The 14,025-nt window shown below is 34.1% G+C and overlaps 2 protein-coding genes across 4 annotated transcripts in view; one reads left to right on the top strand and one right to left on the bottom strand.

The window, feature by feature from the left end:
• GLRA3 (glycine receptor alpha 3) overlaps positions 1–9,844 on the top strand; it is a 77,697-nt gene extending 67,853 nt beyond the window's left edge. For both annotated transcript variants that reach the window (XM_015276538.4, XM_040700186.2), the window contains one exon: positions 4,141–9,844. In XM_015276538.4, the coding sequence (XP_015132024.3) occupies positions 4,141–4,410 (270 nt within the window). In that variant the 3' untranslated portion in view covers positions 4,411–9,844. The remainder of the gene's footprint in view (positions 1–4,140) is intronic.
• LOC101750640 (translation initiation factor IF-2-like) overlaps positions 1–14,025 on the bottom strand; it is a 255,334-nt gene that overhangs the window by 184,490 nt on the left and 56,819 nt on the right. The window lies entirely within an intron of this gene.

Here is a 14,025-nt window from a genome sequence, read left to right as displayed (position 1 = left end):
GGGTAAACTATGAAGAAGATGTCCCATTTGTCAAAATGTGATATCCAATCATTAACAGAGGCCCTGTCCTTTTGTCTGAAATAATGTCTTCCCATGTGGATTCCATTTGTTGCTACCTGTATGTGATGACGTGAAATGTTAAGAAAGGTATCTGTCTCATTAATTTTGTAATCTATTTTGATCTGTTTAAATCTGGATTCAAACATGATATGAAAATTTTGCTTTCTGCAATTTCAAAGAAACAGTGACATCAAGGGGAAATCGGTACCAGATTAGTGTTTAAAACCAAGCCGTTTGCAGTGCAGAATGGTTGAGTAGTAAACAACAGTGTTCAAATAACTAAAGCCACAGCTTCAAAAGAATCCTCAAACTCTTACCAAAACCCACAGTTAAAAGGCCACAGAGATATTTTTGGAATTTACGTATATTATTCCTCAAGAGATACGTATTATTAAATATGTAAAGAGAAAGAGCACAGTCACATGGCCACAGAAACTGAAAGCTTTCTAGTACTTTATAGCTGAGTATTCTGCAGAGGTATGTTGGTAAGAAAATAAACTAATCATTAAGATTTCCTTGGGCCTTGAAAAAATTCTACATTTTAAATAAAAAAAAATGTTATCTAAAATTATCATTCTTTGATTACAGCAATTTTGATAGAGATAATAACATATTTACACGTAGCTAGACACAGAATAGCTTTCAAATACACAAAACAGCATCATTATTACATTTTGAAGGAAAAAATCACCCCAAATGCAATGGACTTCTCCAAGAAGATCCACTGTCCAGATATTCCATAAAAATGTACCGGGTATCCATTAGATGACTTTAACAACTGTGACAGCTGTGACCAATACATGGATTACCATAAATATTTCTAGTGAAAAAAGGACTGTAGCCAAGTCAATTTATAAAAGCACATGGAGTACTGCTGTCATTTTATATTAATGCCCTCAAAATAGCACTCAAATGTTATTATCAACAATAATAGTAACTGCATCTTTCCTGTTTTACAAGAGCACCCTTACATATGAATCTGTTGCCAAATTAATGCTTTTTATACACTATGAACCTGCTAGAAAACTTCCTGAACTACATCTTAGATATTCCAGCTTGTACCCCAGAAAATAATTATGGTGGTACACAGTGTTCTGTAAGTGTATGCATTATAGCCCTAGCACTTGCGTCTGACTTGGCAGGCTCCAAACACCCTGCCTGCCATCATGGAGACACCATCCATCCAACATCACTGGGCTAGACTTCTAGAAGGATCTTCACATCAACTCCTCAACAGCAAAGAGTACTTCTGATCGTCCTGCTTGTAGATTAAGTTCAGAATGTCTGCAAGTAAAAAATAAGCAGGGACCTGGCCTTTAAAACTATTTTTAGAGGATTGCTCAAGTCAGGTAGACATAGAACAGAGACAGTAAAGTCAAAGCAGAGTGCCTCATCCTGGAAACATAACCAACTGAAAGCTGCTACACAGCAGAATAATTTTATAATCATTTTGAGCTGATGCAATCATAAATGTTATCTTCTGAAGAACCATGAGAAGATTTAAGCCCTGATTTACAGATTTTTGTATGTGTAAAGTTGCTGAAGTAGCAAGTACAGCATAAATTCTCACATCTACCATATTTGTAACTCCTATTAACTGGAAGACATTACTACAACACTTCAGGAATGCAATTACTATTAAAATATTATTTCCTATTGTCAATGGTTTGTGGGCTGGTTTGGCCCAGTTCTGTGACTAGTGATGTAGGGGAACCCGTGGATCCAAGCCCCGGGAAAGGGAAAAGGAAAAAAAGGGGAAAAGGGTAGAGAGAGATGGGCCTAAAATCAAAACCGTGGAGAAACAAACTAATTTACTAAATAAGATATCGGAATGCTAGATAACACACTATAATACAATATAATAGAATATAATTAGAATTGGAGCTAATAAATCAGAATGAGAGCATCAGAGAGCTGAAAGCCTTACTCTAATGCTGTGACGATATGACACCCGCAACAGAGATGAGCCAGATAATTGAAAGGGGAATCTCAGCCATCCAGGAATCCTAGAAGTGATCATAGACTGGCCTGAAGGTGAAATGTTTGGAAGCAGAAGTAGTATCGCATGCTAAAGAGGCCCAACCATACAAAGAACTACCAGAAAATGAAATTTGCCCTGTCTGCAGATGGATCATGTCATACTGTGGGAAAGCATCGCAAATGGAAATCTGCTCTGTGGAGCCCTACACAACAAAACCATGACACTTTTTCTGACAGAAGAGGAACACTACTGCAGTAGTTTGTTTTATCACGTCATCAAAATTCATCCTAACATTTTGTATTTCTGTTATTCATCTCCATATGGAAGTAAATCAATTCTTTTTTTCCTCATCCTTTGCTTTCATGTTAATTTTCCTTTACTTTTGCTGTTAGTGTTTTTATATAAGAAATATGATACAGATTCAAAGTATAGCAGTTTCAGTGAGTTACAGTAGTTTATGAGTTTATTCAGTTTACATATATGAAAAGTATTGTAATTAGATTACAGCTACAACAGTTGGGTGATTCAGCCATGCCGAATGTTCATGCTGTTTACCAACTAGTTCACTTAAAACTTTCTAATTTATATACTCTCTTGCCAATAACTGATTCAAGTTTGACTTGAATTTGATTGCTAACAAAGTTTACTAATAGTTTTCTAAATGAAGAATTTTTTCTTCTTACAAGTACTATTTATTCAAAACTTTAATATGTTCAGAATTAATCATCCATTCAAAAACATTTTCAAATGCACTGACATTTTCAAAATTGAGAGTTTTGAAGTTGAGATTTAAACAATGTTAAATGAGAAGTTAGCGCAAAAAATAAAACAAAGAGGTTTACATAAAACAGAAAAGCTTCAGAATTATTGAACCAAAACACTAATTACTTTACTTACTGTAGTAAGCGTAAAGTTTATATCATTTTCTTTTAAGCAGAGTCTCAAAATATCAAAATTTCTCTTTCAACAGAAAAAATTGACTGCTTCTCTCCCTTATTTGAATAGTTACAGAAATGGTTTTCCAAAAAAGAAATAAAATGTTAAGAAATTTTTTTAAGAAATAAAAATTTATATTTTGTCATGCTTTACAGAATTCTAGAATGTTAAACCAAGTAAATTGCAAATGCCATCAAAATCATAGAACTATTTTTGAGTAGCATACACACTAGAAAGATATGTTGAAATATATTTCGGAACAAGATTTGGTGTTGGCTTTGCAGTCTAGGTATTATTTACCACTCTGCATTTGTACCTCCTTTATAGAGAATATTTATAACCAGGTAAAGAGATGTACAAAATATGTTTCCAGACAGAAGCTACATTCCAGAAATCTATGCTATGAAAATATTTATATCTTCAAGACCATTTACTTTTGGGTTTGTATCTTGTGATTTAAAACTGTTTTCACTCACAGCTCCCTGAATTCAGAATGTTTTGGACAGTTTTCACTTTAATTGTCAGAATTAAAATTCTTGTCTTCAGCTTTCATTAACTTCATTTTAAAATCTATTTTATATATTTTTAAGAGGCTAACTTTATTTTAAATATTTTATACAATTTCTATTCTAAACTAAGATACTTTACATGCTATTCACTTTATCTGGCATACAGGAAACAGCAGAAATAACAAAACATAAAGGTAAAATAGGCAGCATTCTCACTAACGAACACTGTTACTGCTTGTATGATGGGTATTGCTAGAAGCCATCCCATCCTTTTAAGCAACGTAGAGTTGAGGGCTGCTGTCTGAAAGAATTGTGAAGTCTTCCCAGTTGAAGACTTCAGACATTTACCATAAATGTAAAAAATCAAAACAAATCGGAAGATGTGTACCTGATTATCACTAGTTTCCTAAGCCAGTATACTTGTTTACTAAGCATTCTCTATTCTCTGAATAGATTAAAAAGTCAAACAAGTAGAAAAACTCTGCATGCATTAGAGCTGCTGCAATATTTTGACATGAACTTTGATTGGGCTGAAATTTCAACCACTTAAACAGTGGATTCAAAAATGTAACTGAGATAAAGATGTAGTAAATTATATTTAGTAGCTGGTAAGATTTCTGTAAAATCTTGGTTTTTTTTTTTTTCATGCAACAGGATGACGATGCACGGGAAAGTCAGTTCAGTTTTACAGCATATGGAGTGGGGCCATGTCTGCAAGCAAAAGATGGAGTGGCACAGAAGGGGCCAAATAATCCTGCTCAAGCTGCACCTAAAAGCCCTGATGAGATGAGAAAGGTATTCATTGACCGAGCCAAGAAGATAGACACAATTTCCAGAGCTTGTTTCCCATTAGCCTTTCTGATTTTCAACATTTTTTACTGGGTAATTTACAAAATCATAAGGCATGAAGACGTTCACCAATAACAAGATTGATGCTTGCAGTCCATGGAGATCTATCTGCCATGGTCAACAGGAGGCTTTCTGTAAGAAACGTGTGTGAGGAGTGACTGGGAAAGCAAAAAGCACAGAGGAGGGGAAACAAATCCTGCCAGGTTTGAAGTGCCCATTCACAGCACAGTGGAAGAATGACACAAGAGAAGACACCTGCAACTGCAAACTTTCTAAATCAAACTAAACATTAGCAACTCATCGTAAATCACTCTCTACTCAAGCTTTACTGCCAAGTGTTTATACATACTGTTACATAGTAGTATAATTGTACAGTACTATTTGATGTTCCTTAATGGTTTTTTTTTAAACTCTCATGTATTTTAAATCAAAAAAAAAAAAAAAAAGGATCCAGAATCCAGAATAGTCTATGTAAATCTCATAGTACTAGAGAACATACACTAGTATTTACTACTTTATTTCAGTTTTACAAGATAGCGATAAATTACTTGAGTTTAGATATTTAAGGACTCCCTCTTGCCCTAAGGACAGGATCTGTGGTTTTGCAATGAGCACAGTCAACACATTTAATTAATATAATTTATTCAGAATGCTTCTTATCAATCTCCTGGGTGGTATGAGTTGAAATAATCTCAGCTAGCACAAAAATTTACAGCTAAATAGTCTATATATCACCTGGAAAATATATATTAATGTTTATAAGGTATTGATTCCTGAAAAAGATTTTTTTTCTTTTAATTACCTATACTTTGACAATTTAAACTTAAAATATTTTTAAATCCTTTTTGTAAGTTCATAATTTTTTCTTAATTGACAAAACTCATGCAATATTTGAGATAGGCAAACTACATCAAAATTTTGCAATGCTTCATTTTGATTCAGCACAAAGAGATATTGGATCGAAACTAAAAGCAAATAATCAACTGCTTCACTGAAATATTACAAGGATGAGTACAGCTGCATTTATCCATATATATTTCCTACATGTTACATATATCACAGGAAGATTAATGTAGGAGTAGATTGTATAGTAGTTTTCTGTAGTATTCTTTATGTATATTGATATATTTGAGGCATTGATTAGTTAACACTTCACAATTTTGGAAAAAAAAACGTAGCTCTTCTAAAACATGAAAAGCGATCTGAATGTTTTTTTTACATTTATTATGATTCATGTAATAAGTAGAAAACCTGTTAATACTCAGAGACATTTTTCTTCTTTGGGACTAAATAACTCAATAGTTTCTTTAAGTTATAAGGCAATAGGTCATATTTATGACATAGCTTGTAGTCAGGTGTTCAGTCTTGCCATTCTTATTCACTAAAAAAACAACAATATGCTAAGATATAAATCTAATATTTAGAATTACTCATTACATAAAAGTCCAGTAAATGAGGCTGTTTCTCATTGCAAAATATTTTTGTTTTGAACATGTTTTGAATTTTTGCTTTATTATTGCTCAGAATGTGTATACAAAAGCAAAATACAGCTGGAGGCAAACATCTGGTGCACTGCCAAAGGCAAGTTGCATATGAAGTAATGGAAGCAATGTAACTCTGCACTGAGGATTATAACATAGCAACCTTGGGTTTGGTTGAATTTGTTGTTGTTTTGCTCCAAGGATTAGTTAGAGAGATTCTAAAATAGTTGCTCTCAGATTTTATTCAGCCATGTCAGAAAATTTATAATCCTCCTTCATTTTAACGTTATTTTAAAAATAATGTTTTTAAACAGTATATTTTATAGTTTTTGTTCTTTTATTATCTGACATGAACTCAATTCACTTTAATTATTTTTTTCTTTTACTTCTTCATATTTGACTTATAAAAAATCCCATTCATTTATGAACACAGGTACTCATCCATGTACCATGAACTTACATAACTAGTTGGATTATATTTTTCTCACTTAAAGTTGTCATAAACTGTGTCATGTGAACAGGGATATTAATTTATTTCTTCTAGTCAACAGTCAAGTCAACAGTATCTTTTTAAGGACTGTTTGAAGTGCTGGACTGGACTCATAATCAATAAGCAATCATATTAAAAATGGGCTTATCTCAATTCTTTCCCTACAAAACAGCTGGCTTCACTTCAATAAAGAATTCTTAATTGAAGACGTAAGTGCATAAGGCCAGATCGAAATAACTGCTAGTAGTTCTATTTTCTAACTCCTAGTTATTCTGTTTTCTAGCCAGTACATTGGGAAGCAAAGCAGAAAACTTACATGTAACATTTGGTCTTCTAACAAGGCATATTGAAAATAAAGAGATTTAAATATTTTTATAGCATAAAAGCTCTACAGCATAGCTGAATTTTATTTTATTTTAAGTAATACATTATTCAGAAAAGTATTAAAAGTATTTCAAATAGGAGAGAAAACAAAAATGGCTCCACGATGATGTGTTCAAATGTAAATACATTTGGCATGTAATCTGCTGCCCTGAGGTAAATAAAGATTTTCAGTTTTGATGTAATGGAACCAAGATCTCTCCACTGTTTGTTTTTTTTTTTTTTTTTTTTTTATACAGGAACCATAACATTTGCCAACATAACAGAAGCCTCTGGATACTAAATACTGGGTATACCAGAATAGATTTAAACTTCATTTAAATTATTCCTGAATTATTTAGGCTAAAGTCACTTAGTAAAGAAAGACAGAAATGTCAGTTGAGATTATAAGAAAATTCAAGGCAAGAATGTCTGTTACTCACCACTGGCTATGGGAAAAGTTCAAAAACACCAGCAGATATGCCAGCTCTCTACTGAAAACTAGTATCAACTATTACTGTCTTCAGATAAGATTAGCGAGGGAGCTGATTCCTTTTTAACTGTACAGTGAAGTAGAGGGAATTAGATTACAAAGGTGCAAGAATGAAAGTGTTCTCTGCCATGTTCATAATCTGATACAGTCCTGCAAAATAACCAGTGGAGAGGCAGAAAAAGAATCAAGGAAACAATGCTTGAATGTGATACTTCTTTTTAGAACTTCTCCTACAGCTAAAATAGATCCCATTCATTAACTTGAAGTAGATAGCTATTTTACCTCACTGTAACTGAATTTGAGCTTAAGAGATTCTTAGAAAAGCCAGACAAAAGGCTGCTTGTATACACAATTCCTATGCAATAGGCTACAAGCCAACACAGCTTTGTCCTCGGTAGTTACTCACCATAGGTACAGACTGTGCTGTTCAGGTAGTATTTCTGTGATCTTTAGATCAACCCTGTATTTCAAAAATGAAATTGTGACACTAGAAAATCCATGCAATGCAATGAAATCAGAGGAAGAAATCAAAGTACCTGGAGGAAAACTCCAGTAACGTAGCAGTAAAAGAGCTGGCACCAGAAAAGGGAAAGAAGGAAACATGAGGCCTTCTTGCTGCTTTTCGTCACCTTCAGTATCTTTCCCATAGGAACATTACTTCAGATGGAAGCAGTAGTTTCAGAGGACAAGGATTTATGTCAGCTGCTGCAAAGATATAATCTCGTTGAATGCCAGTTTCTGCCTGGGCAGATGGCAAACTAATTTCTAAATCGTTTGCTTTCTTGATGGAAAGAGTAGAGCAGGAAGGCAGAAGAGAACCAAAGCTGTACCTAGCATAACAGAGAGATCCCAGAGCATCTGGAATCTCACCTGAGGTGGTCTTTTATTCCTGTACTAGAGATATGAGACCTAAACCATGCACCCCTCAATAAAGCCAAAAGCTTCAGGTCCTCAAAAGAACAAGAAAGGTCACTCTGAGGTGCAGCAGATATATTTGACTACTAAATTCCCACTTAAATTCCACATAGCAAAATGCATTTTGTTTTTAAAGCCATATTCAAATATCAGAGAAATAGTTACCTAGAGGGTTGTCTTTTTTTCTCAGTAATGTTGATAAATTAGAGGGGGCTTGAGGGAGAAAGGAAAGCAGAAATAATAGTGTTAGACTATTTGGAATTTAGTTATTTTTAAATAAATACATATTCCTTTTAAGGAATTTTGACAGCAAGTACTGCTACTTAATTAGGTTAGAAGAATCCAGGAAGAACATGGGATTTAATTATCATATTCAGTTTAATAATACATTAGTTTTCTTTCCATTCTCTTTATTAGAGTTGGTTCCATAAACTTTTTATAGACTCCTTTATTATAAATCTATTGTGATTTGTGAGAGATGATTCTCTTTAATCACTAGAAAATATTATATTTAAGTGATTTAGCTGTGCACTTTACATTAAAGAAATGAGGTATTGCTTCCACTTTGTACTATAACCCATTAGAGAACTGTAGGCTGCTAATGTAGATAAGATAAACTGTACAAAAACTTATATTTTTGATAGGAGGGAAAGTCTTCCTTATCCTTAAAAATAAATTAAATTTATTATTTTTAGCAATAATTTTATATTAGATGGAAATGAACTTATTTATACAGTACCCAGCCCAAGCTGAGATGTTTTGTTGCAAAAAGTAGATATATTTTATGTGTAACTTCTGCTCTCCTTTGAGCTTTCATAGGAATTAATGCAATCCAACAGAGCAGAATTTGGCCTTATACTGTGAAACTGCTGAGTGAGCTATTAATTCTTGCAGTATCCCTGTAAGGTAATAAAATAACTTTTTCCACATCTTACTATACAATCAGAACAATATCAAATCATCATAATTTTTTCCTTTTTGAGAAAACTAATAAGAAAAATATATATAAATCACAAACCTAAGCTACTTGTTAATAATAAAATAAGTGTTTTATTTTTAAGTGGTTATGGAAAAGGTGCCTTCAGGCAACACACATCACCTACAGTAGTTACTGAAATATTATCAGTTTGGAAGGCTTGTGGAAGCAGGTTAGATTGCTAGAACCAGCAGGTTAAATGCCAGAAAAATGTTGGCTCATCCTGTCTTCTTGACATTCTTGAATATTACTGCACTTCATCACTTTTATCTTTGTGAAATATGCAAGAAACATTTATTATGTTTATATTTTGTTGCATAACAGAGTGATGTTAATGGACAAAATGGACTGAAGTAGTTACTGATGTTCCAGGAATGTGTAATTGTGAGCTGTATTAAAAGAAATTGTGCCATAAGCTTTTGCCACAAAGTTTTATCATAATATACATATTTTGTGTGTTAGTGATCCCAGATTTTAAAGAATACAGAAAAAAATAAAAGAAAAAAAGGAAAAATATATAGTGTATTAATAACTTGTCTGTGAGTATTAAACATTCTCCTGTGAATTCTGTCTAGTAACATCCAATGGCAATTTCATCTCAAATACTTCCTTTTTGGTAAAACTATTAATGTGTTGTGCATGCATTTGATTAAAGTTCTTTTTATTGTATTACGATATCATATTGCACTAAAACTGACATTCTCTGCAGACAGAAGTCTTAAAATATGTGAAATTTATGGTGTCACCATGTCATTGTAGATATTTTGTTCAAAAATAATAAAGAACATTTTTTAAGAAAATGCAGTTATTTTTATGACACTTCAGGCAATGTGTTTAAAACTAGAGGAGGGACTATCAATACCATTTGAAAAATAAATTGAAGCCCTCGCCAGTAGTTAAGGCGCATTACCATTTAAGTATTTCAAGACTGGAAACATGAGAGAAAAAACATGTCAGAACTAAATAACGAAAAAAAACCAAAACCCATTGTGAAAACTTAGAGAAAGTTATGTTGATAAATGCCTACCAAGATTAGTCCAGCTATACCAAAATAGTCCTGCTGACATTATTAGAAATGCAAAGTATTTTGCTTGCAAAAAAATAGCCTGATGGACCCACAGACAGATCTATGGGATCTGCTAACTTTCTTGACAGAAAATGGTTTCAAGAAAATTAAACTAAAATTAACACATAAGAGGTTTTTTGAGAATATCTTGAGTTCTGCTAATCTGATTATAACAGTGTTTATATACTTATAAATAACATACAAATGGATGTCTCAGTAACAGCCACACGTCACTGTGATGCCATGTAGGCTAAAAGTTCTTAGCAGTCTCAGTGCAGATACCTAGCCCTGTCTACCGTTATATGACAAAGCACATCAGCTTGACCCTGTTGTTAGGATGTGTTCACACACAGTCTTCTAAAACTACAGAATTAGCTGCTTTCATGTTGAGATGCATAGTTCTCAGAGCACGAAAGCTACAAATACATAGTATCAGGTAAACAATATGCAATTAAACAAGAACATTGTAGCCAAATAACACAGTGGAGAGTCAAAGAAGTATATATATAACACACACACACACACACACAATACATAGATGTACTGTCATTTCTGGAAAATGAACATTTCAATATTTACTTCACAGAATCACAAAATCACAGAATGGTGAAAGTTTAAGACACCTCTGGGTCCCTCTGCTCCAAACTGCTCCAGCAGGGCCATCTGGAGCAGGGTGCCAGGACCATGCCCAGGTGTCTTTGGAAGATCTCCAAGGAGGAGACTCCAGAGTCTCTCTGGGCAGCCTGTGCCAGCACTTAGTCACATTTCCTGGTGTTCAGAGGGAATCCCTTGCTTGTGAGATTGCACATACTGCCTCTTGTCTTGGCACTGGGCACTGTCTGAAAATGGTCTGTCTACTTTACACCTTCCCATTAGATATTTGCACACATTGATGAGATTGACCCTGAGTCTTCTGTTTTCTAGGGTGAACAGGCTGACACAATCTTTCCTTATAAGAGAGGTGCTCCAGTTGCTTAGTCATCTTAGTGGTCCTTTGTTGGACTCACTCTAGAAACTCCTGTGCTGAAGGGCTCAGAACTGGAGCCAGTACTGCAGGTGTATCCTTATCACTGCTGAGCAGATTCACCTTTCTCAGCCTCCTGGCAGCACTCTTCCTAAATCCATGGTAGCATTAGTTGTCATTCCCACAAGTGCACCATGCTGGCTTATGTTCAGTTTGGTGCCCAGCAGGACTTGCAAGTCCTTTTCTGCAAAGTTGCTGGGTGCCCCAAGCACATGCTGATGTATGGGGTAGTTCTTCCCCACATGGAGGATTTTGAAATTCCCTTCATAATACTGAAAAAAAAATCAAAAAACTATTGTTGTAATCTCAGCCACTATTTAGGTAATAGCTATTTAAAATCTCTACTGATGTAATGAGTTCAGCCTAAAACACACTTATGTCACATTTTAATTTTTCTGTTAACAAGCCAAATAGAGTACCTCACCTATTTGAAAATCAGTACGTTACTACATTTATGTTTAGCTCTATTTAAAGCCACTCTCATTAGGCATGTTCAGTAGGTACAGAAGTAAGAATAAATACCTTCTGTAAGTATATTAGAACAGAGTAAGTCCATGCAGTACTGGAATTAGGCTGAACTTACTTAAAGTAAGAAAATATCAGAAAATCAGTGAAACCACAAGATGGCTCCCTCGTACGAATTGAGGGATGATACGGATGCATTTTTTTCAAGGGGATAAACTTCAGCAGAATTAATACTTCATGCAGAGACTTCAAACACTGACATTCATTATAAAAAGGAAAATATACGAGGTAATCAGCATTTGTGCTACAAAACACACTTCCGTTTGAAAGCGATACAATTTTTTTAGGTGATGCTATCTTAGAAAGAGAAATAGATAACATGTTAATTTCTTAGGTCCAGAAACTAAGTGTTCATGTCTAAAGACATATACAAAAATGTAATTCTGTGTGGACCTGGATATTATATTAAAATAGTATTTTAGAACAGAAAACACTGTGCTTTTTTAAACTGTCTGTTGATTTTCAACTGCTTAGTGCTAAAGATAATTTTGCTACACAGGAAATGAATGGCTAATCTGTTTTTAAAGCTGTCTTTAAAAAAAACTGAAGAAGACAGCAATAATTTACATGATTCTCCCAAAACCATTATAGTTGAAAGCTCTTTGGAGTAGCTTACACATGTTAAAGTCTTGTTGATATAAAACAGCCTCTTTCTGAGAGCTTCTTGTTTAATGGCCTACATTGATTTCACCTCTACATTAATACCTTTATTTCTTAATGACATCCTGAGAATACTACCTTGATTTGAGAGATAGTACGTTCCAACACTACTTTCTGACATAGATTTAAGCGTATTAAAGTGGTTTGTTAATGCCAGTTCCCATTCTGATTATTTCTCCCCTCAGAGCATCAACATCTTACACAGCTGTTCCACTAGTAGCGCAGTTACATTATCTTTCAGACTATAAAATCTCTAATACTTCCACAAGTACTCATGTCCATGTTCACACTCTGGCTCCCCCTGTAGACGACAGTATGGACCCGACTTGACATGAAATTCAAATCTCTTCTATGAAAACTCTGGCTATCACTGACACTAAGAGCTACAAGAACATTTAAGTGCTTTTTGCCTTTCCTTCCTTTACAACCTAATTCTGGGAAAAGTACAAACATTAATTTTAACATATCTGAGGTGACTAGAAAACTTAATTGTTTAAAAGCATCATCCTCACAATGTTTGATAAGTATCAAGCCTATGTCTAAATCCTATTGTAATTTACAGAATTTACTCATTCCTATCCTGTTTTCTTCTGAGGGGCACAGTTGCATTGGGTAGTCCAACAGGATTGCGTTACACACTCAATAAGCACACAGAAAATCATATATACCATGTTTTCCTGACCCTGCTCATAATTTCTACTGAACTTGTACTAGCTTTCATAGACTCCTATCACATATTCTAATGCTTAAAAGACAAGTATAGACTAATTGCAAGGCAGAGCCAGTATTTGTTAATCTGTGAATTTTTAGATTACTTAACCTTCTTTAAAATTTAAGCAGAATATTTCACTTGTAGCAATGAATGCAACATATCCTGTCTGTTTCTTCTGGCACATGCAAAACCATCCAAAACAAAAAATATTGTTTCCATTATAATAGAGTGTTTTCCATTATTTGTTCCATCCATAGTAGTGTTTTGATTCAGTGCCTAATTGAAGCCCCAGTAAGCACACACATCCAACCTTCTGTGAGTTTGTTTGCCCCTGTGAGGTTCCACATACTTTAGTAATAATTTTCAGATGCATTCGTTTTGCAACTCCAGATAAAGTAGATGACTTGTTCACAAAATTGAGTTGAGCGCATAAATTCACAAGATGTTTACATACTTTTCTTGAACGAAACAGGGTAAAATGCTATTCTATCAATTTTTGTGCAAGACTGTCTTACTACAGCATGATCTGATTATTATGAAAGCAAGCAGTAATATTCTTACTCAGCCAAAGGAAAATGATTCTCAAAAGGTTTATTTGCATCTTTCTTACTTCTCTTTGTGCCTTGCACATGCTCACCCAGACGTACCATGTCAAACAGAGCTTGTAGCAGGAATGAGGACAAACTTTGAGAAATGCACTATAAGATGTCAACATTACTGAAGCACTGAAAACAGTTTGCTTATTTTTATATTCCCAGTAGAGCATACATTTGGTACTTTGGCTGCTCATAAGCATACCAAAATACAGATTTTCCAGAAGATTCCCACTGATTTGTCCACTGAATATTTTTACAGAAATATACAAAAACGTGTCACAAATCCATGGTTCTACCATTTTTCTTTCCAAAAATCAGCAAATAATCTCAAATGTTTTTAAAATAAGTTCTGCCAGAGGAAAATGCTGGTAGGCTTGCTTTTAGCTCCCCTT

Source organism: Gallus gallus, chromosome 4, assembly GCF_016699485.2.
Source record: "Gallus gallus isolate bGalGal1 chromosome 4, bGalGal1.mat.broiler.GRCg7b, whole genome shotgun sequence".
Classification (NCBI taxonomy): Eukaryota; Metazoa; Chordata; class Aves; order Galliformes; family Phasianidae; genus Gallus; species Gallus gallus.
This window is presented reverse-complemented; position numbering and strand designations above follow the sequence as displayed.